This window comes from Cololabis saira, chromosome 8, assembly GCF_033807715.1.
Source record: "Cololabis saira isolate AMF1-May2022 chromosome 8, fColSai1.1, whole genome shotgun sequence".
NCBI lineage: Eukaryota > Metazoa > Chordata > Actinopteri > Beloniformes > Belonidae > Cololabis > Cololabis saira.
The window spans coordinates 20,214,757-20,242,699 of NC_084594.1; the positions used below are offsets into that span (position 1 = coordinate 20,214,757).

At 36.9% G+C, this 27,943-nt stretch overlaps 2 protein-coding genes across 3 annotated transcripts; both read left to right on the forward strand.

The window, feature by feature from the left end:
• The first annotated feature begins 1,231 nt into the window (after positions 1 to 1,231).
• On the forward strand, positions 1,232 to 14,969 carry LOC133448496 (S-adenosylhomocysteine hydrolase-like protein 1). Of its 2 annotated transcripts, none has more exons than XM_061727078.1 (18): positions 1,232 to 1,337; positions 1,653 to 1,859; positions 4,536 to 4,647; positions 4,816 to 4,959; positions 5,349 to 5,449; positions 6,170 to 6,272; positions 7,014 to 7,108; positions 7,254 to 7,360; positions 7,442 to 7,558; positions 8,405 to 8,468; positions 9,298 to 9,386; positions 9,653 to 9,723; positions 9,856 to 9,950; positions 10,082 to 10,180; positions 10,751 to 10,819; positions 11,129 to 11,207; positions 12,091 to 12,211; positions 12,391 to 14,969. In XM_061727078.1, the coding sequence occupies exons 2-18, from the start codon at positions 1,683 to 1,685 to the stop codon at positions 12,395 to 12,397; spliced, it is 1,650 nt and encodes a 549-aa protein (XP_061583062.1). In that variant the 5' UTR covers positions 1,232 to 1,337; positions 1,653 to 1,682; the 3' UTR covers positions 12,398 to 14,969. The 2 variants fall into 2 exon arrangements, with proteins under 2 accessions (XP_061583062.1, XP_061583063.1); XM_061727079.1 differs by having other exon boundaries at positions 1,238 to 1,332.
• A 2,182-nt stretch (positions 14,970 to 17,151) lies between these two features.
• On the forward strand, positions 17,152 to 27,402 carry strip1 (striatin interacting protein 1). Its single transcript, XM_061727080.1, has 20 exons — positions 17,152 to 17,265; positions 18,634 to 18,703; positions 18,788 to 18,862; positions 18,974 to 19,108; positions 19,235 to 19,355; positions 19,681 to 19,856; positions 20,451 to 20,578; positions 20,691 to 20,873; positions 21,380 to 21,600; positions 21,741 to 21,806; positions 21,923 to 21,986; positions 22,103 to 22,174; positions 22,373 to 22,447; positions 22,771 to 22,868; positions 23,177 to 23,303; positions 23,406 to 23,506; positions 23,615 to 23,681; positions 23,776 to 23,880; positions 24,341 to 24,545; positions 26,014 to 27,402. The coding sequence occupies exons 1-20, from the start codon at positions 17,155 to 17,157 to the stop codon at positions 26,259 to 26,261; spliced, it is 2,448 nt and encodes an 815-aa protein (XP_061583064.1). The 5' UTR covers positions 17,152 to 17,154; the 3' UTR covers positions 26,262 to 27,402.
• Positions 27,403 to 27,943: the final 541 nt, after the last annotated feature.

Genomic DNA, 27,943 nt, shown 5'->3' on the forward strand with positions numbered 1-27,943 from the left:
AAGAAAGAAAGAAATGAGCCTGAAAGAAAGAAAGAATAAATTCCCGTTGATGACGTGTTTGTGTAACAAACATGGCAGATCTGAGTCATTACAGTTTTGCAGTACAGGTGGACTCATTTAATTGGTTTTTATTAATTCAATTTAATTGGTGTAGTTTAGTAGCATTTAGTATTCATTTAGAGCAGTGATTTGGGGGCTCCAAAGACTGAATGTGGTGATAGATTTATAGTTACAAAGGTGGAGTTGAATTGGTATTTTTTTTATCGTAATTTTCATTGTTATCGTACGACGGAGTATTAGGGCCAAACAAAAAAACAAAAAAAGGAAATTACGAGAATAAAGTCATAATGTAATGAGAATAAAGTCGTAAAATTACGAGAATAAAGTCATAATATTACGAGAATAAAGTTGTAAAATTACGAGAATAAAGTCATAATATTACGAGAATAAAGTTGTAAAATTACGAGAATAAAGTCATAATATTACGAGAATAAAGTCGTAAAATTACGAGAATAAAGTCATAATATTACGAGAATAAAGTCGTAATATATTATAAATATATAAATATAACTTCACAAGATGCTCAATATTCCTCATTTTAACACAGGGAGAAGAAGCTCTTCCTGTTAGAGTTCTCATAAATTATATTCTCATAATATTACGACTTTATTCTCGCAACATTACGACTTTATTCTCGTAATGTTACGACTTTATTCTCGTAATTTTACGACTTTATTCTTGTAATATTACGACTTTATTCTCATAATATTACGACTTTATTCTCGCAACATTACGACTTTATTCTCGCAATGTTACGACTTTATTCTCGTAATTTTACGACTTTATTCTCGTAATATTACGACTTTATTCTCATAATATTACGACTTTATTCTATTACGACTTTATTCTCGCAACATTACGTCTTTATTCTCGTAATTTTACGACTTTATTCTCATTATATTATGACTTTATTCTCGTAATTTCCAATTTTTTTTGTCTTAGTTTGGCCCTAATACTCCGTCGTATTATTATCGGGATAAATGCCAGAAATTATCGTGATACATTTTTTTGTCCATACCGCCCATCCCTACTAATCAGACCTATCGTTGGATAACTCTGCGGTCCCAGTGTCCCTGAACGCAGCAGCAGAGCGCCGTCCCAGCAGTCTGGTGGTTTCCCAGTGTCCCTGAACGCAGCGCAGCAGAGCGCCGCCCCAGCAGTCTGGTGTTTCCGCCCACAAACTCACTGACTTGACAGCTGAGCAAAGGCAGCAGGACTCCAACCTACGCAGCCAAACACACTGCAAGATATCTGCCAGCCTTAGATCAAAAAGTCGGGTATAAACTATCAGTTACTGAGTGCAGTTACCGTTTTATCCTTTATCTGCTTGTAATCTAAAAGCCTCTCCAGCTCTCCGTGCTGCAGAGGAGCCAGCTTAGCAGCGGAGGACATTTAGGTTAAAGGCTGAGTTATGGTTCCGCGTTAAATCGACGCAGAGCCTACGGCGTAGGGGTACGGCGTACGTTGCGCGTCGCCGCGTACTTTACGCCGTATGCTTTGCGTTGGTGTAACGCGGAACCATAAAATAGCCTTTACTTGTGACGATAGTACCACACTAAAACAGTTTGTATTTGTATTGTATTTCTGCCCAGGCTACGTTTGGGTACACGGCCGTGGTGAACATGTCTGAGACGACTGGAGACGTGAAGGAGGAGGTTAAACAGGCGAGCAAGGAAGTGAAAGAGAGCGAAAACGCAGCGGAGAAATACTCAGCCATGAGCGTGAGCAGAAACAGCGAGCTGAACTGTGGAGAGCTGTCGTCGATGAGAGCCGTGCCCACTCACAAACCAGTGAAAAAGGTAAGCCTTCTTCATGCACAACGCATGCCAGCTTAACTGTATTAAAACTAACATTTAAGGACCTACCTCTGAGATTATACTGACATGACTTCACTGCTAGATGTTACTTTATGTGTGGCATGCATGGCATCCTTGCACAAGTTTCACGTCTATAACATATTTTCCAGCCCTGTAGTCTAATTAAAAGGCTTTGCTCAAATGTTAATCACTTTAGTTGCAAAACTAAGGAATCGGATTTTGATATCACCTAAAAATGGAAACTCGGACACATTATGCATTATTTACATGTTTTCTATATTTGGAAAATGCTGATGAGGAGATTTTGTTTTTGTTCATTTTAAGTAACCGGAAGAAGGATCACTTTATCACAATGTGTTTACTACACATTAATAGATATTCATGATAACTTTATGTTAAAACTACATCAACACCCACATTTTCCAATATCCCAAATCAAGAATATACTTCCTGAGGCTGGACACTATAATAAATATATAAAGTAGTTCAGTTTTTCTGTTGGTATGCATGTCCAGCGTTGCCCACCTTGATTTAAAGTATTAAAGGATTAAAAACAACAAATTCAATGTATGCTCATTTCTTATTATCTCATTATCTTAAACTCGCTAAACTCAGATTTTACCTGATGCTTTGGAGGAACAAGGAAGGAACTTTTTCGGCTTCCTAGTGGGAAATATTTGAACACCATTCAAGTTGGACTAGTGGACAATGCATTTAAATTCCATTTGTTGTTTTTTTGTTTTGTTTTTGAGTTGTGAAAACAAATGACTCCTTTACTCATGTCACAATGATTCTGTTTAATACAACCAGCTCAACATAAAATCTATTTCCCTTGGTGTAATTTCAGTTTCACATCCTCATTCTCTCCTAAAAGGGACCTTTACTCTACATCCGTCACTAGATTGCATTTACTAAGCATTCTGTTCTGCTTAAGAGTGTTTAAAAAAAACAAAACAAAACAAAAAAAAAAACATTTTTTTTTTCTGTAAAAAATAATGATCATGTTTACTGGGATGGTACAAGGTTATGGAAACTTTGAGACATGAGGCACCATGAAAAATGATAAGACATAAATTAGGTCAGGGTTGTACTTTTAACATAGCAAAACAAACATCTTTTATATAGGAAATCTACTCTAATTTTATGCCATTTTGAGCTAAGTTGGTCTGATTGTTCTACCAATTCCGACCGCATCATAAGAAAGTTGACTGATCAGCTTCTGGCATATGACTCAACCAAGTATACCTCAAGTGGGACGAAGTGGTATAACAAGACATTCTGGACCGTCCTCGCTCATTAGCAAGATCTCGTCAATAGCCCTTTTTCAACGCTGGATATCTGTATGCTCCCATGTGTTCAGAAATTGTATCGCTACATCATGGACTGGCTTTAAATTTAAAATTATATCATGTTGTTGTTAGTATTTCACTGTGGACAGTAAGGCTCCATTAAGACCATTAACAACAGTTTTGTTTCCTCTAATTGTTAGTGAGGTGTAACTTAAATCTCACGTACAAATAAAATGGTTAACTTAAATGATATGTAACACATGTAGAGAAATTATGTAAAGCTCCGTGTCAGCTAATGGAAAATAACCTACAATCGTCAGTTAGATTTTGGGATTCTGAAACCCACACCAAATATTCAATTTAATTCAGTTTTAAATTCACAATCTAACTGTCTCGTGTATCTTATCTATCAACTAATTTACCTTGCCATCACATTGTTCTTTGTAGCCATGTTATTATATCTGGTATATAAATGATTTACAGAGACAGTTGAACTGGCTATTGATTGATATAGGATAACCCCCCCCAAAAAAAGAAAAAAAACGAACAACCCTTTTCATACTGTAAGATAAAGAGCCTGTGAAATATCATCGCTGGGACTATATCTCTTATACATGCCCTCTCACATCAGGATAAGAATCTGGTGGCTGCTGAGATGTAAAAATATGCTTGTCTTTTGTTTCTTATCTTGATTCACAAGTTACCATGACAAAAAAATAACATGACGCTACCAGGACGACTTTTAGGACTCTTTCATGATGGGTCGATACGTGCAAAATCCGGATTATCAAAGCTATTTGATTTCTTTTTCAATAATTCTGTAACAAACAAAAATGTAAGATGAACAGGCAAACACATAACATTAATGTCAATAAAGAAATATCAATAGAGCAGGTAGAGCAGGTGGTGTTTGAGTAGAGGCAGAGCAAAGATTAGTAGAGGTCAAATAATCTTACTATCAGTTTTATGATTGAGGCAAAGCCGAGTGGGGATGTTTTAGATCGCCGCACCAGGCTGGGTAGGATTAGGACTTCTGAAACAATTTCCATCGGGAGCTCACATGGACATTTTTGACGAAACACGCTTACTAGTTAGAACAGCGGCATCATGTTGTCAAACTGGTTTGTCAAAAAAACCTTTTTTCTTCATCCCAGTCCACTCAAATTCAGTCAAATCAGTAAAGACCAAGGGAAAAAAAAGTCCCACTTCAGTTTCTGTCCCAGAAGGAGTTTAAGTTTATAAAAAAAGTCTTAATCAGTACCTGAATTCTAGCAGAATCAAAGTATGAGCTAACTACTCATAAGTTTGAATATTTGTGCTGGTTCTTGATTGCTTTGAAATAACTCCATGTCATCTTTGTCTGTTTTAGCAAATCCAATTTGTAGAAGAAAAGCAGGAGTTCAGCAGGTTTCCCACCAAAACAGGTCGACGCTCGCTGTCCCGCTCAATCTCTCAGTCCTCCACAGACAGCTACGGCTCCGGTAAGAGGGAGACACAGCCAGATATTTAGTATCGTTGTTGTTACCGTTTTTCGTTGAGTTGACCTTTTATCGTGTGGAAAGACAAAATAAAAGGTATTTGAATGTTGGAACTGTGAATGGATAAACGTGTGATTGTAGTTTTATGCAGAACCTAATTTTCTATTACAGCTGCGTCGTACACGGACAGTTCTGACGATGAAACCTCACCCCGGGACAAAACGCAGGTCAACAGCAAAGGCAGCAGTGACTTCTGCGTCAAAAACATTAAGCAGGCCGAATTCGGCCGGCGTGAGATTGAGATAGCAGAGCAAGGTAACGAGAAGAAAGGTCATCCAAACATTTTACCTGATTGTTTTCTGTTTAATCGACAGTGTGGAAGGAAAATGAACAACTGTTTTCTTAAGTGCAGCTTTCTAGTAGTAAACACTCAGATCTGTTTTATAAAATACATGTCTATTACAACATATAAACATCAATCAATTTAAAATAAAGCTGTGAAAAGAAAAAGTAAAAAAGGTATAATCTCTAAAAGTCCTTTTTTTTTACAGCTTTATTTTAGAAAAATGATGGCATTCAAGGTCCATCATATAGCTTGTTTCTCCTTCTGAGTGATCCTATGAAGATTGTGAGATTTTTCTCTGTCATCTGTGTTCCTGGCTTTCACTCCCACTCACTTGTTTTTTTTCTGTGATCTTGTCCAGATATGTCAGCGCTGATCTCACTCAGGAAGAGAGCACAGAGTGAGAAACCGTTGGCTGGTGCCAAAATTGTGGGCTGCACTCACATCACTGCTCAGACTGCAGTAAGATTTCTCTCTGGCATTAAACTTCACCGAAGCTAGAGTGTGATAATGTGCATTTAATTCAAATTAGATTTTAGATCCCTTTTTAAAAAAAAAACAAAACAATTGAAATGTATTTCTCTGCCACTTTAGGCATTAATTGTCTGCCAATTAACAATAAAGTAAGATATTCAAACACAGCTCATACACTAACAAAAACTAAACATATTGAATTGGGTTCCTTTGGACGTCCTGTGTCTAAGTTGTGGCGTTTTCCTTTACCACTAGAAATGTGCAAAACCTAAATATTCTTTAATGGAAACACCTATAATTAAAATAAACCTGACAAATGTCACCAAAACCTTTTTACGCTTTCATGAGGTGTTTTTTCAGACGTAGTCAGTCAATCCAAAGCTGTCGAAATCTATTTACTAGCTGTTTTTGGCCCTAATGCATGTGATGTTGTTGTGGTACAAAGTACTTAATCGTTATGCATTACTGCATTACATAAGGGCTTGGCCTTTTGAGTAATCATTTGTATGATCATCCGCTGGCTTCTGTTGATTATTTCTGCAACAGCAGTAGCAGCAGTTGCAATAATTTGTCCAAACTCAAGCCGTTGAAATCCTTCCTTTTCTTTGTTTTGAAGAGAAGTTTCGCAGGACAAGATTCTAATAGAGCTACGCTCAAAAAAACCCTGTTCAATGGAAATCCACCTAGTGTCTCTGGGTTCTTTCTCAGGTGCTGATTGAGACTCTTGTGGCTCTCGGAGCTCAGTGTCGATGGACTGCATGTAATATATACTCAACGCAGAATGAAGTTGCTGCAGCGCTGTCAGAGGCTGGTAAGCAACATCGATGGTCATTTGAGTAGTTTACCACACACATCTTGATGACACAATACAAAAATGTTGGGGCCCCTTTTTAAACCTTCATATTAAAGTCAAGATCATGTTCGTAGCAGATCCTGTTGTATGTGTAAGGTATTTTGGGAGGAGCAGAGGTTTGCTTTTGTCTTTTAGTACCATGGTTACTGCTTGGAAATGTTAAAGTACAGAACATTCAGCAGAGATAATGGGAGTGCATCACAAAACACATCCATTTAGCGGGAGAGTAGCACTACTCAAGCCTTTTATTTCTGGTTGCCATGTGACAACCTGAGCATGTGCTCAATCTTCAGAAAAGACCTTTTTAAGAAATAACCAGTTGAAGGATTCACATCTCTCTGAAGGTCACAGGCTATTAGGTGCTCGAGTTAGTAATTTATTGCTGCTTGTTGTCTGCCCCATGATGGATTGCTCACTAAACATTAACGCATCAAGAATGCAAGCGTCTGCAACTGTTAAACTGGTTGGATACATTTTTGCTAGTAGTTTTAGCAGCTGGCTTTTCGCTTCAATAAATAATAGTTTATTATTGTACAAGAATTTTAAACTACCGTATAGTAATACATTTGATCTGAATACCTGGTAGACTCTCATCTTAAAATGTGTTTCCTTATTGGCATCAAATGGAATCTAGTTTCTTTGTCTAGGAGATAAGAGGGATATTCATCAGTGTTGATGCACGGTTCTGTAATGTTTCAGGTGTGGCTGTGTTTGCTTGGAAGGGAGAATCGGAGGATGACTTCTGGTGGTGCATTGATCGCTGTGTCAACACTGAGGGTTGGCAACCTAACATGGTTTGTGGAAATGTCTTTTCTCCCCTCATGCCGGGGCAGTTTTGTAGTCATATATTTTAATATATAAATGGCCATAAAAAGATCAGAGAAGCTACAGGCGAATGGAAATGATAGAGGAAAGTAAAATATTTTTCTGTTCCGTCAGATTCTTGATGATGGAGGAGATTTGACACACTGGATGCACAAGAAATACCCAAATGTCTTCAAGAAGATCCGAGGCATAGTAGAGGAGAGTGTCACAGGTGTTCACAGGTAATGAAGTGTACAGTGTTTTTGAACTGTTTTGAAAACAATTAGGTGTACACAAACATGCTTTTGCCTTACCTTTCCTAGGTTGTATCAGCTATCTAAAGCTGAAAAACTCTGCGTGCCAGCTATGAATGTAAATGACTCTGTGACGAAGCAGAAGTTTGACAATTTGTACTGCTGCAGAGAGTCTATTTTGGATGGGTGAGTCAGCTTAAGTTTTAAATGATTGACTGTTAGAAAGCCCCGCTAAAACATAGGCACTTGTACAATTCATTTATTGAACAAACTCACAGTAGCTATTTGAGGTTTAGATGAAACATCCAATCCAGCAAATATGCTCACTCCTCAAGTAAGGAGGAGACTTGAGCCCAGTGCAGGGCCCTCCTGGGGTTGGTAGAGGATTGCAATGCCCAGGAATGACTTAGGTTGGAGCACTGGGTGATAAAATGGGTAAAAAATCAGGGTTATAAAAAAGAAATTCAGCAAATATACTTGTTTGCACTTTGGAAGGAGTTTAATGTGGATTTAAACCAGTGACGATGCAGTTACACCTTTTCTGTTGTGATTAGTGCACTTAAGTACCGGTAAGTAAGACCGAGTTTCCACATGATACTTTTAGTTGCACATGTTTATTAAAAATGCAACCCACCCAAGTTTATGACTGATCAAAAAACGGGTAACCTTTTGAAGATTTTAGTACCTTATCTATAAACTACTTTTATGAGCGTGGAACTTGGACACGTTTCAAAGACATGCTGCTATGCCTGATTATTTAAGACTACACCACATAGTACATCAGTGGAAATTTTCAAAAGTGCGCAATGCAAACACAACGCACAACTGCCACTTTTCTTGCTCATCTGTTAATTATTACCACAAGAGCATATGAATGTGTATTCTTCTTTGACAATGTCTGCATCTTTCTGTGTGGGATCAGTGCTTTTTTCAGCTGACTACTAACATTTAACTGTAGATCATTACAGAGCTGCCAGATTATGGCCTTTTGGAGACACAAAATGTGTTAATTCTATGTGTCAAACTCTCTAGCTTGAAGAGAACCACTGATGTCATGTTTGGAGGCAAACAGGTGGTCGTATGTGGGTATGGCGAGGTGAGATATTTCTTGTAATATTTAATGCACCAGACAAATCTCGATAACGTAGCTGTGGAGACAATGCAAATCAAAAACTTAACCCATAGCAGTCATGTTCAGACAAACAATATGTCTTATCTGTGTTTTACTGCTGAGTCTAGAAAATGTTAACAATTTCAGAGAACTGAGATGATGAGGCCCGTCATGGCCAATCACCAAAGTGCTGTTGTGTGTGTGTGTTTAGATAACGACATCTGTCTGTCATTTGACAAATTGAAAATAAAACAAGGTCACAAGTCATTCTAGACACAGCTGGCTGTGTGCAGTGCTGATAAAAAAAAATCTTTTTTTTTATTCTTCTGAGTGAACTTTCATATAATATTATCAAAAAAACACAGGATGCAAACACCTATTCAAATTTCTGCAGTTTGTAAAGTTTCAGTCACCACTTCCTCACAACATGTTAGAAATACACAGTTGGCTTCAGTATCATATACCTTTTTGAATAACTTACTAGTTACTCTGAACCCTAGACAGGAAGTGTATAGCAAGTTAATATTATCTTAGTAAAAGACTGCATATAAAAATAGGCTCAGTACATTTTTAAATACAGATAATGAGGAAAAAGACAAATACGCAGGCATTTTTATTTATATTGTGCTCCGTCTAGGACTACGTCAGGTTAGTAAAGCCAGTAGCAGAGGACAGACTGTGTGAAGTTGTACATAGATTTGCTGGTTTATCCTGTGACTAGTCAGGCACAGCTATAAAAGGACTCCATCACGTGCTAAAAAGTTTTATATGATTGATACTGTCATACAGAGTTCATATTTTGGTTTCGTTTCAGGTTGGAAAAGGTTGTTGTGCTGCTTTAAAAGCTTTGGGGGGCATTGTCTACGTGACAGAGATTGATCCCATCTGTGCTCTGCAGGCCTGGTGAGGAAAAGAGAAACTTGGATGATGCAGAATGAGTTGATACTGTATATGAACAAGCAGCAGGAATGACAAACATGCAGAAATGAACAAGCTGTCTACAAAACTATATTAATTATGTTGAAAACACACTGATTGATAATTATTATTGAGCTTAAATTTAAGCAATGCCATTTGAATTGATTTCGATGCCGATAAATAATAGATGTCTTGTTACTGTTCCTACTAAAGCAGACTTCTAAATTTTCTTTGTCTCTTGTGTTTTCCAGCATGGATGGATTCAGGGTGGTCAAGCTAAATGAAATTATTCGCCATGTTGATATCGTCATCACATGCACTGGTAACTAGACATGAAATGGCATTTCAGAGACTTTGAATCTATTTTAGGTGCCTTTCACTTTGTGCTTCTTGTTGCTCTTTCACAGGCTGTTTGGTAGATTAATGCAAATTATGTGTTTGTATCTTTCTGTAGGCAATAAAAATGTGGTGACAAGGGACCATCTGGACCGAATGAAAAACGCGGCTCTCGTTTGCAACATGGGCCACTCCAACACTGAGATTGATGTGGTAAACTAACGCTCGCAGTGTTAGAATTCAAGCTTAAATGTGTCCTCCTGATTTAAGTTTGCAACATTTTAAACAAACATGGTGTTAATCATGACAGTTTAGAGAATGACTGATATTCTAAACTCTTCCAGGCAAGTCTCCGGACGCCTGAGCTGACCTGGGAGAGGGTCCGCTCTCAGGTGGATCATGTCATCTGGCCTGATGGAAAGAGAGTCATCCTCCTGGCTGAGGTGACGGACTGCATCCACCAGTCCGTCATGCGTCACAATTACAGATGCTATGCAGATGATGCTAGAACATTTAGCATCATTAATAGTGATGAGTTGGTTTCATCTGTGTGAAACAAATTCTCAAACATTCTTAAGATTAGAAGCAACTTGAAATAAAAAAAGATTAAATATATCACATACCCAAAATACTATTTATACAACTCACAACAACCCAATAATCCATCCTATCTTTGCAAACTGCTATATAAAAGACATTTTTTAATTTATAGATTTATTTTCTTTCTTTCTTCAGTTAGATTGTGTGAGTTAAAATAAGAAACACTTATAAATCTTTTGTCATTTTATCTTTTATCAGCATTAAAACAACCGGTAAAGCTGCAGAATAGTTAACGTCAGCTTGGATCAAGTTTTTACTACAGAACCAACAACATGCAGTACATTCCCATGGCTGTATGCCATCCGACTGTTTCTATATTACTAAGCCACATTATTGTGGCTTATGAATTAGAAAAACGTAATAAATATTTCTCTTTGGACTTAACTGACTTAACATGTTAATTTGTTCCACAGGGACGCCTTCTGAATCTCAGCTGCTCTACTGTCCCCACCTTTGTATTGTCCATTACAGCCACTACTCAGGTAACGGGACACCTAAAACCACACTTTATTTTTGTATTATACTGCAGGTAGGGGTCCATGTGGACTTCACTTTCTATTTTTATTTTTTTTCCTAATAATCCTGACAGATAAGCACTTAATCCGTTAATGTCACAGTATGGAAGACACTTGCAGCTAAACCATGCAGCCGCTTACAGACATGCTTATGTCATTTTTGCTCTGTATTCAGACATTCTTTTTTTTTCTCAATTTTTTTTAGTTGTTTGATTTAAATCAATATTTAGTTTAATTGTAATTTCTAACAGTATTACTAATACATGTTGTTTTCAGGCCCTGGCCCTAATAGAATTGTACAATGCTCCTGAGGGACGTTACAAAAAGGATGTTTACTTGCTTCCTAAAAAGATGGGTGAGGATATTAATACTTTTCCATGCCTGCAGTATTTACATGTTCAAAGCTCACTGGCAACATTACTTGTAATTAATTCAACTCATATAAAGATGAGGGGTGGGATTCCATCCACTCAAAATCCATTTCACTGCAGCCCAATTGAGTATAGTTGAATTTTTAAAATGCCAGTTTTGTCAAAAGTGGTCTGTCCTTAAAAAGTATGGAATTGTGAATTTTTCACTTTCTACTTTTACATATTGTGCTGATTTCCCACTAAACCGTCCTCAAACTTCCTCAACATCCCTGTTTTTTTGCAAATATGCTCTGCTTTACAAAGTGTATTTCAACCAGATTTGCTGTCACATATGGAAAATGTCCTGCTCTCCCGTTTGAACACATCTCCTTGCATTCATGCTTCTTCTGTGCACTTGCAATCCTTTTGCGCATTAATTGTTTGCTTCTTGCCTCTACATTCCTGTGAATCAACCTTATCAGAGATCCTAGCCAACAAAATGCACGATATCAGCCTTGGGTTACTACTTCCTTGTGGGTGTGCTTGTTTTACGAAACAGCCAATCAGACAGTTACTGGTCAACTGGCTTCAGCAGATCGCACATTCATTTTGATTCATTCAACTTCTGTTCTATTACTTTATCTGTATTGTTACTAGAGCTAAGGAAATACTATTAAATCAAAATATTTGGAGTTCATGTTAAAGCAAGAATTCTGAAAAATAAAATTCAGAACTAGAGCCAGAGTTCATTTTTAAACTCATGCACCCTGGTAATGGTTGAGCTTAAAGTACTCTAAATTACATGTTTTACTGTTTTTACTGCATTGTAATTCTTGTTGAATTCATGTTTAGACTCTTTCTTTTTTAAACTATTTTCTTGTCTTTCAGATGAGTATGTTGCCAGTTTGCATCTGACTACTTTTGATGCTCATCTGACAGAACTTAGTGACGAGCAGGCCAAGTATCTGGGTCTGAACAAGAATGGCCCGTTTAAACCCAACTACTACAGGTACATCCCCCACAGGTTTATCAAGTAATTGAATATGGGAACTTCTAAAGTCAATGAATTACTGTTGTTTATTTTGTATTGTTAAAATGTAACCACTAAGTGTGTATATGATAAGTAATATAGAATAGCAACATTTCTATCTGGCTCTTCTGAGCTTAATCCATTTTTGTATTTTACAGGTATTAGGCTGTCAACCTCCACACCACTGAACATTTACAGCATATGTTGACAGTTTCTGGTATTACCAGTCCTCCAGACTTCAGAAAGGGTTATGTATATTGTGTCTTATACTCTTGACATGAGGCACACAAATATTTAGATTAATTTTAGTGGTGGCAGATGAGATGCATGTGGCACACTGCCAAATTTAAAAACTAAGCATATCTACATCATTCAGACGTCTGATTATAGTCTGATTTTTTTCTCTTTAAATACCTGCTGGTTCCTGTCTGAAAGCTATTCTATAATATCAATATAATGTGCCAAATGATGTGAGAAATGTGAGAGTGGAGGGTTAAATTGAAATGTGAATGATTAGAAACCCCTTTAACTTTCAGAGCACTATTTTTTATTATTTATGGGATATAAACACTGTATGAGACCCCTACACAAGACAAAAATGTGTGCTTTGTACACGCGTACAAGCACACATGGACACATCACTCTGCTGCTCACTGACCTTTTTAAAAAAACAAAAAAAAAAAAACAACAACATTAAGCTCATTGTTTTAGCTCTATTTTCACGTTTTTGCATAAAACTGTTTGCAATTTTTCCATGTTCTGATGTAAACTTCTGACCGGAGGAGAAGTATTTAGTTCTGGACCAAATCTGAGTTAAAAGGCCAATTATTGGACTTACATTTTCAACATATTTTAATGTAATGTAAGATGTTTCTGGGTCTTTACAGCAGGCTGATTTACCAGTTGATTTAAAACTTGTAAATCAAAGCTTTGTTGCTTTGAGTCTGTGATTTTTAAAAAATATATATATTTTTTTTCTACCATTCAATGGCCAAAAATCTTTAATTGCTGCTTTAAAGTTGTTTTTTTTACTTTGGTATTAAAACATATAATCACACAAAACATTCCATCCAGAAGAGAGAGAGAGAACGAGGAAATGTCACAAGCTTTAAAGTATCATCACTGTTATCGCTAACCTGTAGATATAGAAAAAGAAAAAAGAAAAAAAAAGTACATTTACTGTTGACTACTGCAAGCAAAGTAGACAAACTTGTCAATAACTGTCTTTAAAATGTCCATTTATGAAGTTTTGTACCTTGGGGGAAATTAGCTGTGCTTCAGGGCATTCAGAACTCTCAGAATACTTTACATGTAAATATGTTTTACCAGTTCTGCTTTGCGTATTCATGTAAACTTTTATATTCTTTTAAAAATATAATTTACAATGGAGCTGAACATGACTTCAGACACTTTGATACTCATTTATTAGGTTTATCTGTCCAAAAATAAAAGACTTTAGTTGTTCAAATTCTGTGTAGTATTTTTATTGACTGTACATGCAACAGCCTGTAATAATTTACTCATGGTATTCTGTCAGACAGAGGACTTTGGTCTGTTAGTAAAGCTTGTTTGTTCTTCTTTTCTCAAGATTTGTAATAATATAGCTAAAATTTGTTAAGATATCAGCACATCTAACCAAGCAGTAGTGTTTTACCTTCTGTGTCATGTTGTGCTTGCTGTGTTTCTAATAACACGACTAACTTGTTACATGAGGATTCTTAGTCTTATAAAGCCTTAAGTAATGTTTTGTGAGGCTTTCAAAATGGAGGGAATAACATTTACCTCCTTATTTCCTCAAATATATATTTTTTATTTGAGAACACATTTAATGGGTAGATTAATTTATTTAAAACTGTATAAGGTGAAACTTGTTTTGTTTTGCTGAATTTTAAGCTCTTTAACAGAAATTAGGTAGGTTCTGTGAGTCTGGCAGTGGCGCTCAGGCGGGGACAAAACACAGCACGTCAATAGGCATATTAAGGTGCTAGTGGATTTTGATCAGACTTTATTCCCGGCAGTTGAAAAAGTGTTATTGTCCTCACCTAGGTCTTTTCATTTTATGTTTTTAAAGTAAAGCTCCACATGCTTTACGGGCATTAGAGCCAGGGACACTCAGTGAGCACATCATTGTCAGCGAAATAAGGGCTGTAATTATGGTTACTACTCAGTTGACGGTGCCTTGTTACTCACTTTTATTCACAAATAGAGCGTTCACACGAGTAGTTGTCGTTCATCAGTACACATTTATAGCTATGCAATAAACCCCTGATCTGCGCTTCTGTTAGAAGTATTTTACCTCTGCTGCAGCGGTGCAATGTCAAATCTGTGTTCAAACATTATTCAAAGAGATATTCTAGGTGTTTTAAGACAGAAGGTACCAAACTTTAAGGCTCTTTTCTTTAAAAAAACCTTCTGACATTGTATATTTTTCATCTCAGTTGTATCTTTTTCCTTTACAACCAGAGGCACTTATTTCATTATGGCACTTAAAATTAATTTCTTTTTTTTTTTTACCAAAAAACAGTGGTCATTGGTTTGAGTTTCAACTCGGAGATAAAAGAATGTGTTATTACAGGCATGCTGAATTTAATAAACATACCACTGTTGTTACATATGGGTACAACATTCTGTAAATTATATGAGTTACACTGTACACTTATGTTTTGCATTTCATCAGTCTACACAATGTTTAAATTGTTGTGCACAATTTCTTTTAATAAATGATTCAAATTTGAAAGAGACTCATGCATTATTTCATACACAAGTCAGTTTCCTACATGGGTAACTACACGAGAACATTCCACTGCAAAGTCCCCCTCTAACTCACAGGTTTGTTGTTATTTCAATCCAGATGCACCATGGATGCAATGGTGTAGTAGATATTACACATTTAGAATTAAAGATATTTATACCATTATCCACAATTACTAATTGTGAAGGTTTATTAGCTCTACATTGACCAATACAATTACGCCATATACATGGAGTTAATAAAAATGTAATTAAGCCCCAATTACAAGTGAAGGGTCCAGTAAAATGAGATGCAGTTAGTTAGATGCAAAGGTAACCTACAAATGTAGAATAACAGGATCACGTTGTCTCTGAGACTTTGATTCATGGATGTTGGCACTTGATTAAAAATGAAAATGTAACAAATGCTGTCATGTTGTGAACAGCAAATGTATTGGTCTAATGTGCTATCTGAAATAGAAAAGATATTGGGTTTAAAACTGGAGACGGACCCCGTATCTCTCGTATTGAGCCTCCCAAGACAACACTTAACATCAAAACATAATAGGAGGCTGTATTGTATTCTTACTTATGCAGCGGGGAAGAATATTTTATTGCAGTGGATCAATGAAAAAGTACCAACTGTTAAAGGCTGGCAAAGAGTGGTGTTTGATCTAGTGCCATTAGAGTACGTTACATGTATATTACATTCAAAAACAGACCAATTCTATAAAGTTTGGGAGCCCTACTTGAACTATGTAGAGCCTGATGTCTCTAATATCATGTTGCAGGGATTTTCTTGACTGGTCATAGCGTACATTTTTACTGTAACCCAGGGTCTGGTTCGGATCGGCAACCAGTATCTTCCCCCAAGCTGTTGTTCTGATGAACTATCATCACTCATAGAGTCTCAGAGTAATCAATCACTGTGCAATAATAATAATAATAATAATAATAATAACCACAATCATATGCTGTAACAATACACCTTTCTTGATTGAAATATTTATTTCGAGCATACATTAAAAAAAACAATTACACAAAACAACAAAAAAAGAATATAAATAAACAGTCATTAAACAAAATCAAAGGGAAATAAACCGTCATGCCTGAAAGGGAGTAGGAGGAAGTAAAAAAACTTATGCGGTCCTACCCCTTGTTTCTATTTCAATTTTGCTTGAAAATAAAAAAAATTATACCTGTTATTACCTTATAAAAATAGTACAGCACTTCATTGCAATATTATACCTCAGCATTATAAATATGAATATACTTGAGCATTCAATAACTTTCAAGCTTTCAATAACATGTCTACCTCATACTGCTGCACCTTTCGCTTAAAAAAAAGTATATATATATATATATATATATATATATATATATATATATATATATATATATATATATATATACTTTTTATATATGTTATGCATGTAATGCATTTGTCTATTTACTGTACAATGAACGAAAATAACTGAGTCAAATTCCCTGTCTTGTTTGACCTGACTTGGCTTATGAACCTGATTCTGATTCTGATATCTAATGGTTATACGATTTACTTGTTTTGTTTGCATGGATTCTTAATCGAGGTAGACATTCTATCCGGATTTCATATTATGAACTTTAACTACACCATCTGTGCCGATTTGCATAATATGCTGTATTGGCAGTGAGTGCAGTAGCCTACTAACTATTTTGCAAAAAAAGAATAATCATGTAATGTGTATCTCGTTGTAAAAAAAAAAAATTAAAAAAAATTGAAAATTACAGTTTCAAAATACATCAGAGAAAACATAAAGCTGATTTAAAAATAAAATGCTTCAATAACTTTTGTCATATTTCTGTGACATCCTTAATGTGGTTATCTCACTAACCTATCATAACTTGGGGTAGGTAGGAGTGATAGCCTGAAAAAAAATTAAAATGTGTGACTTTTAACAGAAAATATGGTTTGACATAAATACATTATATATTCAGTTTATATGGATCTGAGCTGGTGTTTTTTTCTGTTTATTTGTTTGCCTGTTTTGCTTGTTATTTCTGTGGATCATATTATGTATCCATTCTTTGCTTGTAAAAGTGAAAAATTAATAAAAATATTTAAAAAAAGTAACAAATGCCACCACGCTGACGTCAGAGGCAGACTCTCGGGGAGAAGTGCCGATCTCGCGAGAGGACATCGCCAGAGCGCTATGGACGGCGGAGGGAACGGTGGTGGGCTACCTGTAAACAACAGACAAAGAGCGATGTTGCCGAACAAAACCAGGGGCGAATTCCCTCGAAATTCAAGGAAAGACTCAGAGGTGCGTAGATAGAAGTCTAATTTTAATTGCATGGGTTTTCAAGCGACAACTAAGGCGACACGGCCTTTCCTGCTGAGGCTAGTTAGCTCTGTCAGAGCAACTTAACTGTACCAGGAAACTGATGAAAACTGTTTCAGCTCCATCTCTTCCTTCTCATTTATGTTCCTTCGATTACAATGTCTATGTGCTGGCACCAGCTCTACTAAATGCTTTAAACAAAGAGAGAAGAGTATGCTGCTTATGATTGTATGTTCAAGACGATAATTTCATTAAATCTTCCAACTATTATTACTTAAATTACAATTTGAAAACAACACTTGTTGTTTTCAAATTGTAATTTAAGTAAGAAAGATTTTAATGTTATTACTGATTAATAAATGCCAAATACAAGTAAGTTATTACAGTGGCTTAAGTCTTAAGCCACTGTAATAACTTACTTGTATTTTGCATTTGTAATAACATTAAAATCTTTTTTTTTTTTACTTTTTTTTTAACCTTTATTTAACCAGGAAAGAAACCCATTGAGATTAAAAATCTCTTTTGCAAGGGTGTCCTGGCCAAGAGGCAGCACAAGATTTCAGATATTAAAATTTACAGAGATGTGATGTGAAATATTAAAACAGGGTTTCCACGGGGTTTTAAAAAGTATTAAAAAGTGATAAATGAAAATTGCCAAATTTAAGGCCATTAAAAGTGTTAAATTCACTGTCAGAGGTATTATTTTTTTTTTTAAATTGGTATTATTTTTTACATTTTAAGCAGTCTATTTTATTGTCATTCAAAAAGTGAAATAAATGTGAAACATCTGGTCAACATCAATGAGTCTATAAATCTGTTCGGTATAGTGTTCTATAGTTCAAAATCTGTATTAATGTTAAAAGGTCCGTGATTAACACTTGAAATTGGTATTAAATTTAACATAAGGATTGCTGTATAAACCCTGTAAAATCAAATAAAATCAAATGAAACAAAAAATGGAAATCATTTAAAACTGTTACAAATCAGAGATGCTGTCTCAAGTGCACTCATTCTAGACTTAAATCACTCAGTGGAATAAGTTCTGTTATATTGATATTGATGATATGTTTGTGTTGAGTTTGACGCATTTGAATCAAAAAAGGACCTGAAGGACGTTTTGTGTCTTACTTCTCCATTAGTTGTTGGTCATTCTGGTCTTATTAGGTGCTCTTGTAGTTAGTTTGCAAAGGGACTGTTTCTTTGCACTTTTCTGAAGTCATTTGCCCTGTAATACTATCAAATATTGAATGTTTGTGTGTGAATTTGATTATTGACGTCTTCAGTATATGGACACTTTAATCTAGAAACAGTTTTTTTTTAACGGTGTATTATATTATGTGCTGTGCATAGGGACCATCTGAATTCCCAGATCTTGAGTTTGAATATTCTGATACAGACAAGTGGGCTGCAGAACTGTCAGGTGAATATTATCAGAATTTATGTCAGTTTTTCATAACCTGGAACCTAGTGATGATTGTTTTTTTTTAACATATTTTTTACACAGAGCTTTACAGTTACACGGAGGGACCAGAATTTACTCTTAACAGAAAGTGCTTTGAGGAGGAATTCAGAGCTCATGGTATGTAGTTTCATACACTTGAACACAGACAGTGAAACCAACATATTCACTAGAGTGAAAATAAATAAGTTGTGTATATGTTTTATTCTCAACCTTTCTGTTGTGTATCAGTGTCTGATAAGAAGTGGACAGAGCTGGATGCAGCTCAGCACAGAGCTCATGCAATGCGCCTCTTGGACAATTTGGAAGTCATCGCTCGCGAAAAAAGATTGAAGGTTGCACGGGCCATTCTCTACATGGCTCAGGGTCAGTACAAATCACTTTGATTTTATTACAAATAATATGAAATCTTACCATGAGCACTGGGGATCAAGGTGGACACGTTCTGTTAATCTCTGTGTGTTTTACAGTGGTACATCTCTTTTCTTTCAGGGACATTTGCAGAGTGCAGCTCCGAGGCAGAGGTACAGCATTGGATGAGATACAACATATTTCTGCTGCTGGATGTGGGGACCTTTTCTGCATTGATAGAGCTGCTCAACATGGAGATGGAGTATGTTCTGTCTTTAAAAAAAAATAAATATATATATATATATATATATATATATATATATACACTGATTGAAGTTGTACGTAGTGTAGGTTAAACACACGTTTGACAATAAGCACTTAATGCAAACTGGGTGATAGATCAGGTGTAGTTTTTTTGGCTTTTAACTGATCAAAGATTGATTAAATCAACCAAAGACTGCTCTGTTTGGGTAATATAAGCTCACATTAGCATTTATAGAGGCCAGAAAAAAAAGTTGGTTAGGTTTGTGATGTTTATAGTTACTGAGTTGTTTTGAATATTTAGTGATTCAATGTCTTTCTTCCAGTAACAGTGCTGCCTGTAGTAGCGCAGTCAGGAAACCAGCCATCTCCCTCGCTGACAGCACTGATCTTAGGGTGCTGCTTAATATAATGTACCTCATGGTGGAGACAATCCAACAGGATGACCTAGCTGACAAACCTGAATGGAAAATCATCAGGGAAACCTTCAGAGCAGAACTGGGTAAGCTTTATTAGAAAAGCTGCACTCTTTTTTTCATACTACCTGACTAAAGGGACTTTTATCTGCTTTACTTTGACTCTCGGATTAGAATTTCACCACTTCTGTATGTGCTCTTGGATTGGTTGTATATGCAATATGTGACCTTGCAAGTCTGCAGCACACACGAGTGAAAATGAATGTATTATAATGTATCCAGCGTTTTGCCTATATATATATATATATATATATATATATATATATATATATATATATATATATATATATATGTATATATATATATATATATATATATATGTATATGCATGAGGTGAGCTTTCATTTTGAGTTTTTTGTGTCATGCCTTTTAAAATATTCCACTTTAATACGGTTCCACAAATATGTTTTTTTTATTTTGTTTTTGAAACAAATGAAAAATCTAGAGCATTAAATTGTGCAAATAATTTGTTTGTTTTTAGAAGTCTGTTGGGTTCACATGAATGTCTCATGCAACATACTCGGGCATTGGGCATTGTCCTCGCTAGTGTGAACATGGCAAAGGGTACGCAGAAGAAAATTTGATATAGAAACTAATTTCATCCTGTTACTCTAATCCAGGATCTCCTTTGTTCAACAATGAGCCCATTTCTGTCATGCTCTTTGGTATGGTTACCAAGTTCTGTAGTGGCCATGCCCCTCACTTCCCAATGAAGAAGGTGTTACTGCTGTTGTGGAAGAGTATACTGGTGAGAACTGTAACTCTACCATTTATGACCATTAACACAAATTCCAGTGCACTCAAGGTAAGTGCAGGGAGACATATTACATTGTAAAATCATCTTCTCATTTCTATTTCAGTTCACACTCGGAGGGTTTGAGCAACTCCAGAGCATCAAAGTACATAAACGAGGAGAACTGGGTCTTCCTCCTCTCCCAGAGGACAGCATTCGAGTCATTCGCAGCATGAGGGCAGCTTCTCCTCCTGCCTCAGCATCTGACCTCATTGAGCAGCAACAAAAAAGGGCTCGCCGTGAACACAAGGTAGTCAATCTATCAGTGGCTGCTAATTAGAAGATATTCCAGTTAAAAGTTAATTAAAGGTAAAAAAAAAAGGACAAAAAAATAGTTCTGATTGGACTCTCAGCAATGACATTTTCAGCAGCATGCAGCAGCAAAGCAGCATGTCAAACTACTGTAACGCACTTAAAATCAAACTGAAACATGAAAATCAAATTTTAGTATCAATCCTAAGGACATGTTAACTTGCTAATGTATTGTCTTTATTGAACTATGATTAACAGAGTTTAAATATGTTGCAGTAAAACAGCATGTTTTATTTTTTTCACAAAGAGTTTGTCAAATCAGTATTTGGCTCTACTTTTCGGTGTGAAGAGTAGTATGATTAAAATACTTTATTTAAGCCTCTTGCACCTACACTGTTTTTAAACTTGGAGCATAGTGTTGTGTTATCTTCTCCTTTACCTCGCACAGTCTAGCTCCCGTCGCAGGGTGATGATATCTCAACTCTTTCCTCTCATCTCTCCCAGGCGCTGATCAAACAGGACAACCTGGATGCATTCAATGAGAAGGATCCCTACAAGGCTGACGACTCTCGTGAAGATGAGGACGACAATGATGACAACGACAACTCTTTAGAGACAGAGACTTTCCCATTAGAAAGAGACGAAACCATGCCTCCACCCATTCCTCACCCTCCATCAGAGAGGGTTTCCTTCCCCAAGGGACTGCCGTGGGCTCCTAAAGTCAGGTACTTTCAAATCCCGCATTACACTGATGTCGAACTGAGTTATTGAGTTGAGGGAAACACTTTTTAAATCACTTTTATTCGTTCCTTTTTTGCTGAAGAGACTTGAAATATTTTTGACTTTTGAGTCTTTATTTTCACAGAGAAAAAGACATTGAGAATTTTCTGGAATCAAGTCGAAGTAAATTCATTGGTTACACGCTTGGGAGGTAAGTTTATTTTATGCTGGTTACTAATAGTGACTCATATCACCGGTTACCTTCATGCATGTGTGCTGAGATAATATATTCAAGCATGTTCATTTTTTGCTGTGCATATCTTACAGCGATACAGATACGGTGGTCGGCTTACCCAGGCCAATTCATGAGAGCATCAAAACATTAAAGCAGGTATAGTAACATTCGGCACAGTATTTCTAATTTCCCAGGTAGATTGTTCAACCATTTTAAACAGCTATAGATGTGTCTTGAAGTCAGGTTATTAATTTTATTTTCTTTTTTTCCAGCATAAGTATGTTTCTATAGCAGAAATGCAGATTGTAAAGGAGGATGAATACCAGAAAACCCCTCTGTCTGGTGTAAGTTGAAATGAAAATCTTTCATTTTTTCCACCTATTTTCTGTAAATAAGAAAAAAAAAAAGTCTGCTTTGCTGTAATATAAAGGAGGAACCCTTTTAAAGGTTAAAAATTCAACACTTACATTTCTGGAGCTTCCGTGGGGTGAAATAATTGTGTGTTAATTCCATCTCTTGCTTTACTGTGTCCTTGTGGCTAGGGTGAAGAGGAGGTGGACATGTCTGCCACTGAGCTGCTCTACCAGGGAATTTTGCCTAGTTTGCCTCAGTACATGGTTAGTTCTGTTCACTGTTTATTCATAATCATATTTCACATGTCACCCTTAAGACAACCCGTGATATACTAATTGAGAAATTATTAATTTGCATTTTTGAATAGCTTGATTTTGGCTTAAGATATTTTGGAATTTTCTACGGAAACACAGTGTTTACCCTAGATATTTTTCTGAGATATTTTATTGAGGCCTCCTTATATGTGAAAACCTGTAATAGTTGAAATGATCACCATTGCAGTTATGTTTTTAAGCATGTTTGATTATGATAAAAATAGAAGCATCCCCATTTTATTCCTGACATTGTGTGTCTACCTGAATATTAGATCGCGCTGCTGAAGATACTCCTCGCTGCTGCTCCAACATCCAAAGCCAAAACTGACTCCATTAACATCTTAGCAGACGTGCTGCCGGAAGAGATGCCGTAAGTGGGTTGAACAAGGGGAAGTTATGCAATTTTTAACAGTGGCTTTAATGTATTAAGTGGAGGGATGTTCACTGGTGTATGCTTTAATGTTCTAAGTGATTCTGGGCATATAAATCATGTAATTTGTCTCTAACTGGATCCCACGAGATGTATCTGTCATAATAATTAGTTTTTTGCCTGCATATTATTGTTGCTGAAAATGTGTAACCCCTCCTTTTCAGAACAACAGCAGAACACCAAGTACCTGTTTAAGTATATTTTCACGGACTTTGCAGGGTTTTTAATGACTCGGTCTGACTCTGCAGGACCACGGTGCTGCAAAGCATGAAGCTCGGTGTCGATGTCAACCGGCACAAAGAGATCATTGTGAAAGCAATCTCTGCCATCCTGCTCCTGCTACTGAAACACTTCAAACTGAATCACATCTACCAGGTGCGTGCTACATGTTTGATTTCAGGTATGTGAAAGTTCATGTGTGGAATTTCTCCCCCTCTCATCAAACAAAATATGTGTTTGTGCGTGTTGTTCTCGTAGTTTGAGTACATGGCTCAACACCTGGTGTTTGCCAACTGCATCCCGCTCATCCTGAAGTTCTTCAACCAGAACATCATGTCTTACATCACAGCCAAGAATAGGTACTTTAGGAGTTTTTTGAACAGAGAAAATGTTAATTGAATTTAATGGTAAACTTAATTTAAAGTCCTCTTTTCTTTATGCTGGTTTCGAATGTGATTTTTCAACAGCATTTCAGTACTTGACTTTCCATATTGTGTGGTGCATGAGCTTCCAGAGTTGACTGCAGAGAGTTTGGTGAGTTTCATTTCTTTGTTTGTAGCTTCAGTTATTAACTTTAAATTGGTGTTAAGATTTATTTTTCTTACTTTGGATGATTTCTGTTCTGCAGGAAGCTGGAGATAACAACCAGTTTTGCTGGAGAAATCTGTTTTCATGCATCAACCTGCTAAGGATCCTGAATAAGTTGACCAAGTGGAAGCACTCCAGAACAATGGTGGGTGTTGCAGCTTTTACTCTTGCAACGGGAGAAAGGACGAAGCGAGACGTTTGCTCAATTTGAACTCTTTAGTGAATAAAAAGGGTCAGCAAAATATTACAGCATGTGTAGCTTTCAAAAGGGGTTCAGCATCTTCTTCCCGCAACAGCAGACTCTGACGTCATCACGTTTTCTTCCTGTATTTGCTTCGCAAAGCATCATGGGAAAGGTAGTCCGTTTAATGTCCTCTCAACCAAATAAACTGAAAATGAGATCATTCTGGTTTTAACTTAAAATGTACACATCTCTTTTAATGAATTATTATCTTATAACTTTAACTTATTTATTCTCCAACAAAACCCGTTTTAACAAATAATATTCTCTCAAATAAATTCTCAACAGTGGGAGAACTTCACAGTGGGTTTATCAAGACATGCGATTCAAGTACTCGTCTTCACGATGTTCTTTTCTCCACCAGATGCTGGTGGTGTTTAAGTCGGCCCCCATCCTGAAGAGGGCGCTGAAGGTCAAGCAGGCCATGATGCAGCTCTATGTTCTGAAACTGCTCAAAGTCCAGACCAAATACCTGGGGAGGCAGTGGAGGAAGAGCAACATGAAGACCATGTCTGCTATCTACCAGAAAGTCCGACATCGCCTCAACGATGACTGGGCCTATGGAAACGGTGAGTTTAAGCAGCCAATTAAAACTTGAAGCTTAATCATTAAATTATTACACACAGTTACTTACACAATCTAATTGAACTGAAATAAAAACACACGCACGTAGTCCATCACTGCCATTAACAAGCAAACAGCAGCATCAGGGGAGCTACTGGAGAGACTGACGTTACGTCTCTTACGTTGAAACAGAACAAACGTAAGGTATTGTAATCGTTGAGCTCCCTTCAGTTTTGTGAAGCATGAAGTCCTCGCACACTTTTGAGGATTTTGGTCGAACCGTTTTCTCCGCATCAGTCCCTCGTAGAATTTACTTATGGCATTTTTCCACTTGTACCTACTCATCTCAGCTCGGCTCGATTCAACTTGGCCTGGTTTCTTTTCCATAACAATTCAGCACCTGGAGCAGAAGTAGGGGGGTTGGAGCGAAGCTGCTGTGATGTATTTGATTGAGTGATCTAAACGAAGAAGACAACAACACTAAAGATGTAGAACATGGAGAAGATTATTTATGTGCTGCTGGGTCTGTGGCTTGTGTTTGATATCAAGTTAAAAAATGAGAGTGAGAGAAGCTTCAAGCGGCAACGCTTTTTACATTTATTTTTTGTTTTTGACGCTGCTGAAAAGTCCGCTGGAGCCACGAGCAGCTATGAAGTGACAAAGCTCCTGGTAGATCTGGTCGTTCCTTATCGCTCGTCTTCATCCCTTTTTAATTCTCTCCTCAGCCACCAGTTTATGAACATCTGCACCTCAGAGTTGGATCACCAAACAGACTTTTGCGCTGCCATTGCCTGTTGAATAAAATTAACAAGAAGCCGCTGTCAGAGTTGCTCTTTCGCTGATTTCCACATCCTGAATCAGACGTCTGACTCCAACCCCCCGACCAATCGGTGGCCTGTAGTGTGATGACGTCAGATACAGCCGACTCAGACGCTTAGAACCTCAGAGTAGTTCCAGAAAAGTATCTACTCGGCACGGTTAGACCCCTAGTGGGAAAGTACCAAGGCGAGGCGAGTCGGGCTGAGTAGGTATTAGTGGAAAAGTGCCATTAATTTCCTGTAGGAATTCCACCTCCGCCTTGCTCCGTCCAACTAGGCCTCCATGTTGAGTTTTTTTTTTACTTCAGTAAAAGCTCTGCAGGTGAGGGTAAATGGCCCCGCGACATGGCAAGTGACACATAAATCGCACGACACACCGAATCGATAATGAAATTCGCTGCCAACACTTAATAATCAATTTTTATTGATTTTTGTTGTTGCAGCCCTAATTGTGATAGGTCCTCTCCCTACAGAAACATTTGTTTTGTGTCGATGATTTTTGCATTGTGATATGGGATGTTTAATTTTCTGGAAACTTGCAGTTATTTTTTCTTAATAACTTGCTCAAGAGTAGGAGTCTGTGGTGCTCTCGTTGAGCTGTATTCAGTCAGAACAGATCATAGTGTACTAAGTATGCACATTTGTTTGAGAACAGATCTGGATGCTCGTCCCTGGGACTTCCAGGCTGAGGAGTGCGCCCTGCGCGCCAACATCGAGCGCTTCAACAGTCGTCGCTACGACAAGAGCAACAGCAATCCCGACTTCCTGCCTGTGGACAACTGCCTGCAGAGTGTTCTGGGACAGAGAGTGGACCTACCTGAGGACTTCCAAATGAACTATGACCTTTGGCTGGAGCGGGAGGTCTTCTCCAAACCCATATCCTGGGAAGAACTGCTACAGTGAGAATCAACCCCTTTTATGTTTTTTGTTTTTTTGTTTGTTTGGTTTTAAAATACCGGTTTCTGTCTGGAGTTCAGAAGAACCTCTTAAAGAAGCTCTTAACTGTTCTAACTCTGAGCGCTGCTTTACGTTGCGTCTCTGACGGATGGATCACAGAGGTTTCAGCTGTCATGGATCCGCTGGCATCGGTCTGGTTTTGCAGGATGAGCGATTACCCCGACCAAATATTTTTGTGATGAACTGTTGCCTCTATGAAATTTAGCATTAATGTGAGTCAGTCCAAAAACAAAAGAACATCCTTTTGTACTGAAGTTCCCTGAAACTGTTCCCACTGCCCTCACTTTTATAATGAAATCAATGCTTAATTCCATTTATGATCTTGAACTGAACTCCGATCGTATATTTCCAGGTTTTTTTTTGCTCCGTGTGCATTTTAACTGCTACAGTAGATCAGTAAATGAGCTAGAAGCACTACATCACCCCAGAGTCACTTTGGTTTTCAATTAAAGTTATTTTGAATTGTTTATTATTAACTATTAAGATGAGGGGTTCATCATATTTATATTTCATATAATTTATATGATATTTCCTGGTGTCATCTCGTATCTATCAAATGGATTGGCAGGAGCTTTTTAGTCAGTATTGTATACATTTTACTTTTTGATGGTGACTGGGATGTGACAAGTTTTCTCCAGATTGATCTCATTGTTATTCAATCTAATTTGGATTATTGTTGATTATTCCAAGTGTCTCTTTTAAACGCTGCTTGCTTTTGCTCCGGGACCATCAAGATACTCAGAGAGACTCTGACCGACCTCCAGGCTGAATGGAAAGAAAAATAACACGCAGACTTTTTACTCAGCGTGAGACGACTCATCAGCCTCACGTTTGTTCTGGTGTGATTGACAAACGTTTGTTGTTGAGATTTATTCACTTATAAGACAGCTGTTCTGAACTTGAGGGGAAAATTGGCCTAATTCCCTGTTATAAAACTCCTTTCAGTTTTTTTTTGTAGTTTGATTTGTTTTTATTAGAAAGATTAAAGAAAAGGAAACAAAATATGTAAATTGTGAGACTTATTTATCATGGCTTTGTTTTTGTTTTACATGGACTTAAAACTGTAATAAAATGATACTGTAATGCATGTTGGACTTGGTTTTTGTTTTCCTACAGTGAGGAATGATGCCGTACAGTAAAACGGCTGAACCAGAAATCAGATAGATGTCAAACAGAGGACAACATACATGGACTTAATATGAATGCAACTTTAGCTCAAATGCTCTGAGCTTACCTCATTTATCTTAGTTATTGATATGTCAGATATTTGTTCATCTAAAACTGCTAGAAATAAGTGTGAAAGGCTCAACGTGCAAGACATTATCCAAAGTAAAGGCGATGTTGAAGTTCATGATTACCACTAATGTCAGTGTCATGAGGGCTTTCTAGAAATTACTGAAGTTTGAAGTTTAAAAAAACAAAACCCTTTTCCTATATTTGACAAGGGCTCTCAAGGCAGCTCATGCCGTTTTATTGTATCTCGATGCTTGGATGACTATCTTTTGCTTCATATTGACTGTATTTTATTTGGTCTAGTTTAGTTTTGCATGATTTAACTAGTTAAGCGCCTGCAGGATTGAGGGATTTCTTTCATGAGGGAAGCGAGGATGTGTTGCTAGGATTTGACT

Coding starts and splice junctions, on each gene's coding strand:
- strip1 (XM_061727080.1), top strand. CDS start 17,155: ATGGACGGCGGAGGGAACGGTGGTGGGCTACCTGTAAACAACAGACAA. Junction 17,266..18,633: donor ATTCAAGGAAAGACTCAGAG/GTGCGTAGATAG, acceptor TGCTGTGCATAG/GGACCATCTGAATTCCCAGA. Junction 20,579..20,690: donor TGTTGTGGAAGAGTATACTG/GTGAGAACTGTA, acceptor TTTCTATTTCAG/TTCACACTCGGAGGGTTTGA.
- LOC133448496 (XM_061727078.1), top strand. CDS start 1,683: ATGTCTGAGACGACTGGAGACGTGAAGGAGGAGGTTAAACAGGCGAGC. Junction 8,469..9,297: donor TCGTATGTGGGTATGGCGAG/GTGAGATATTTC, acceptor GTTTCGTTTCAG/GTTGGAAAAGGTTGTTGTGC. Junction 9,951..10,081: donor CCAACACTGAGATTGATGTG/GTAAACTAACGC, acceptor AAACTCTTCCAG/GCAAGTCTCCGGACGCCTGA.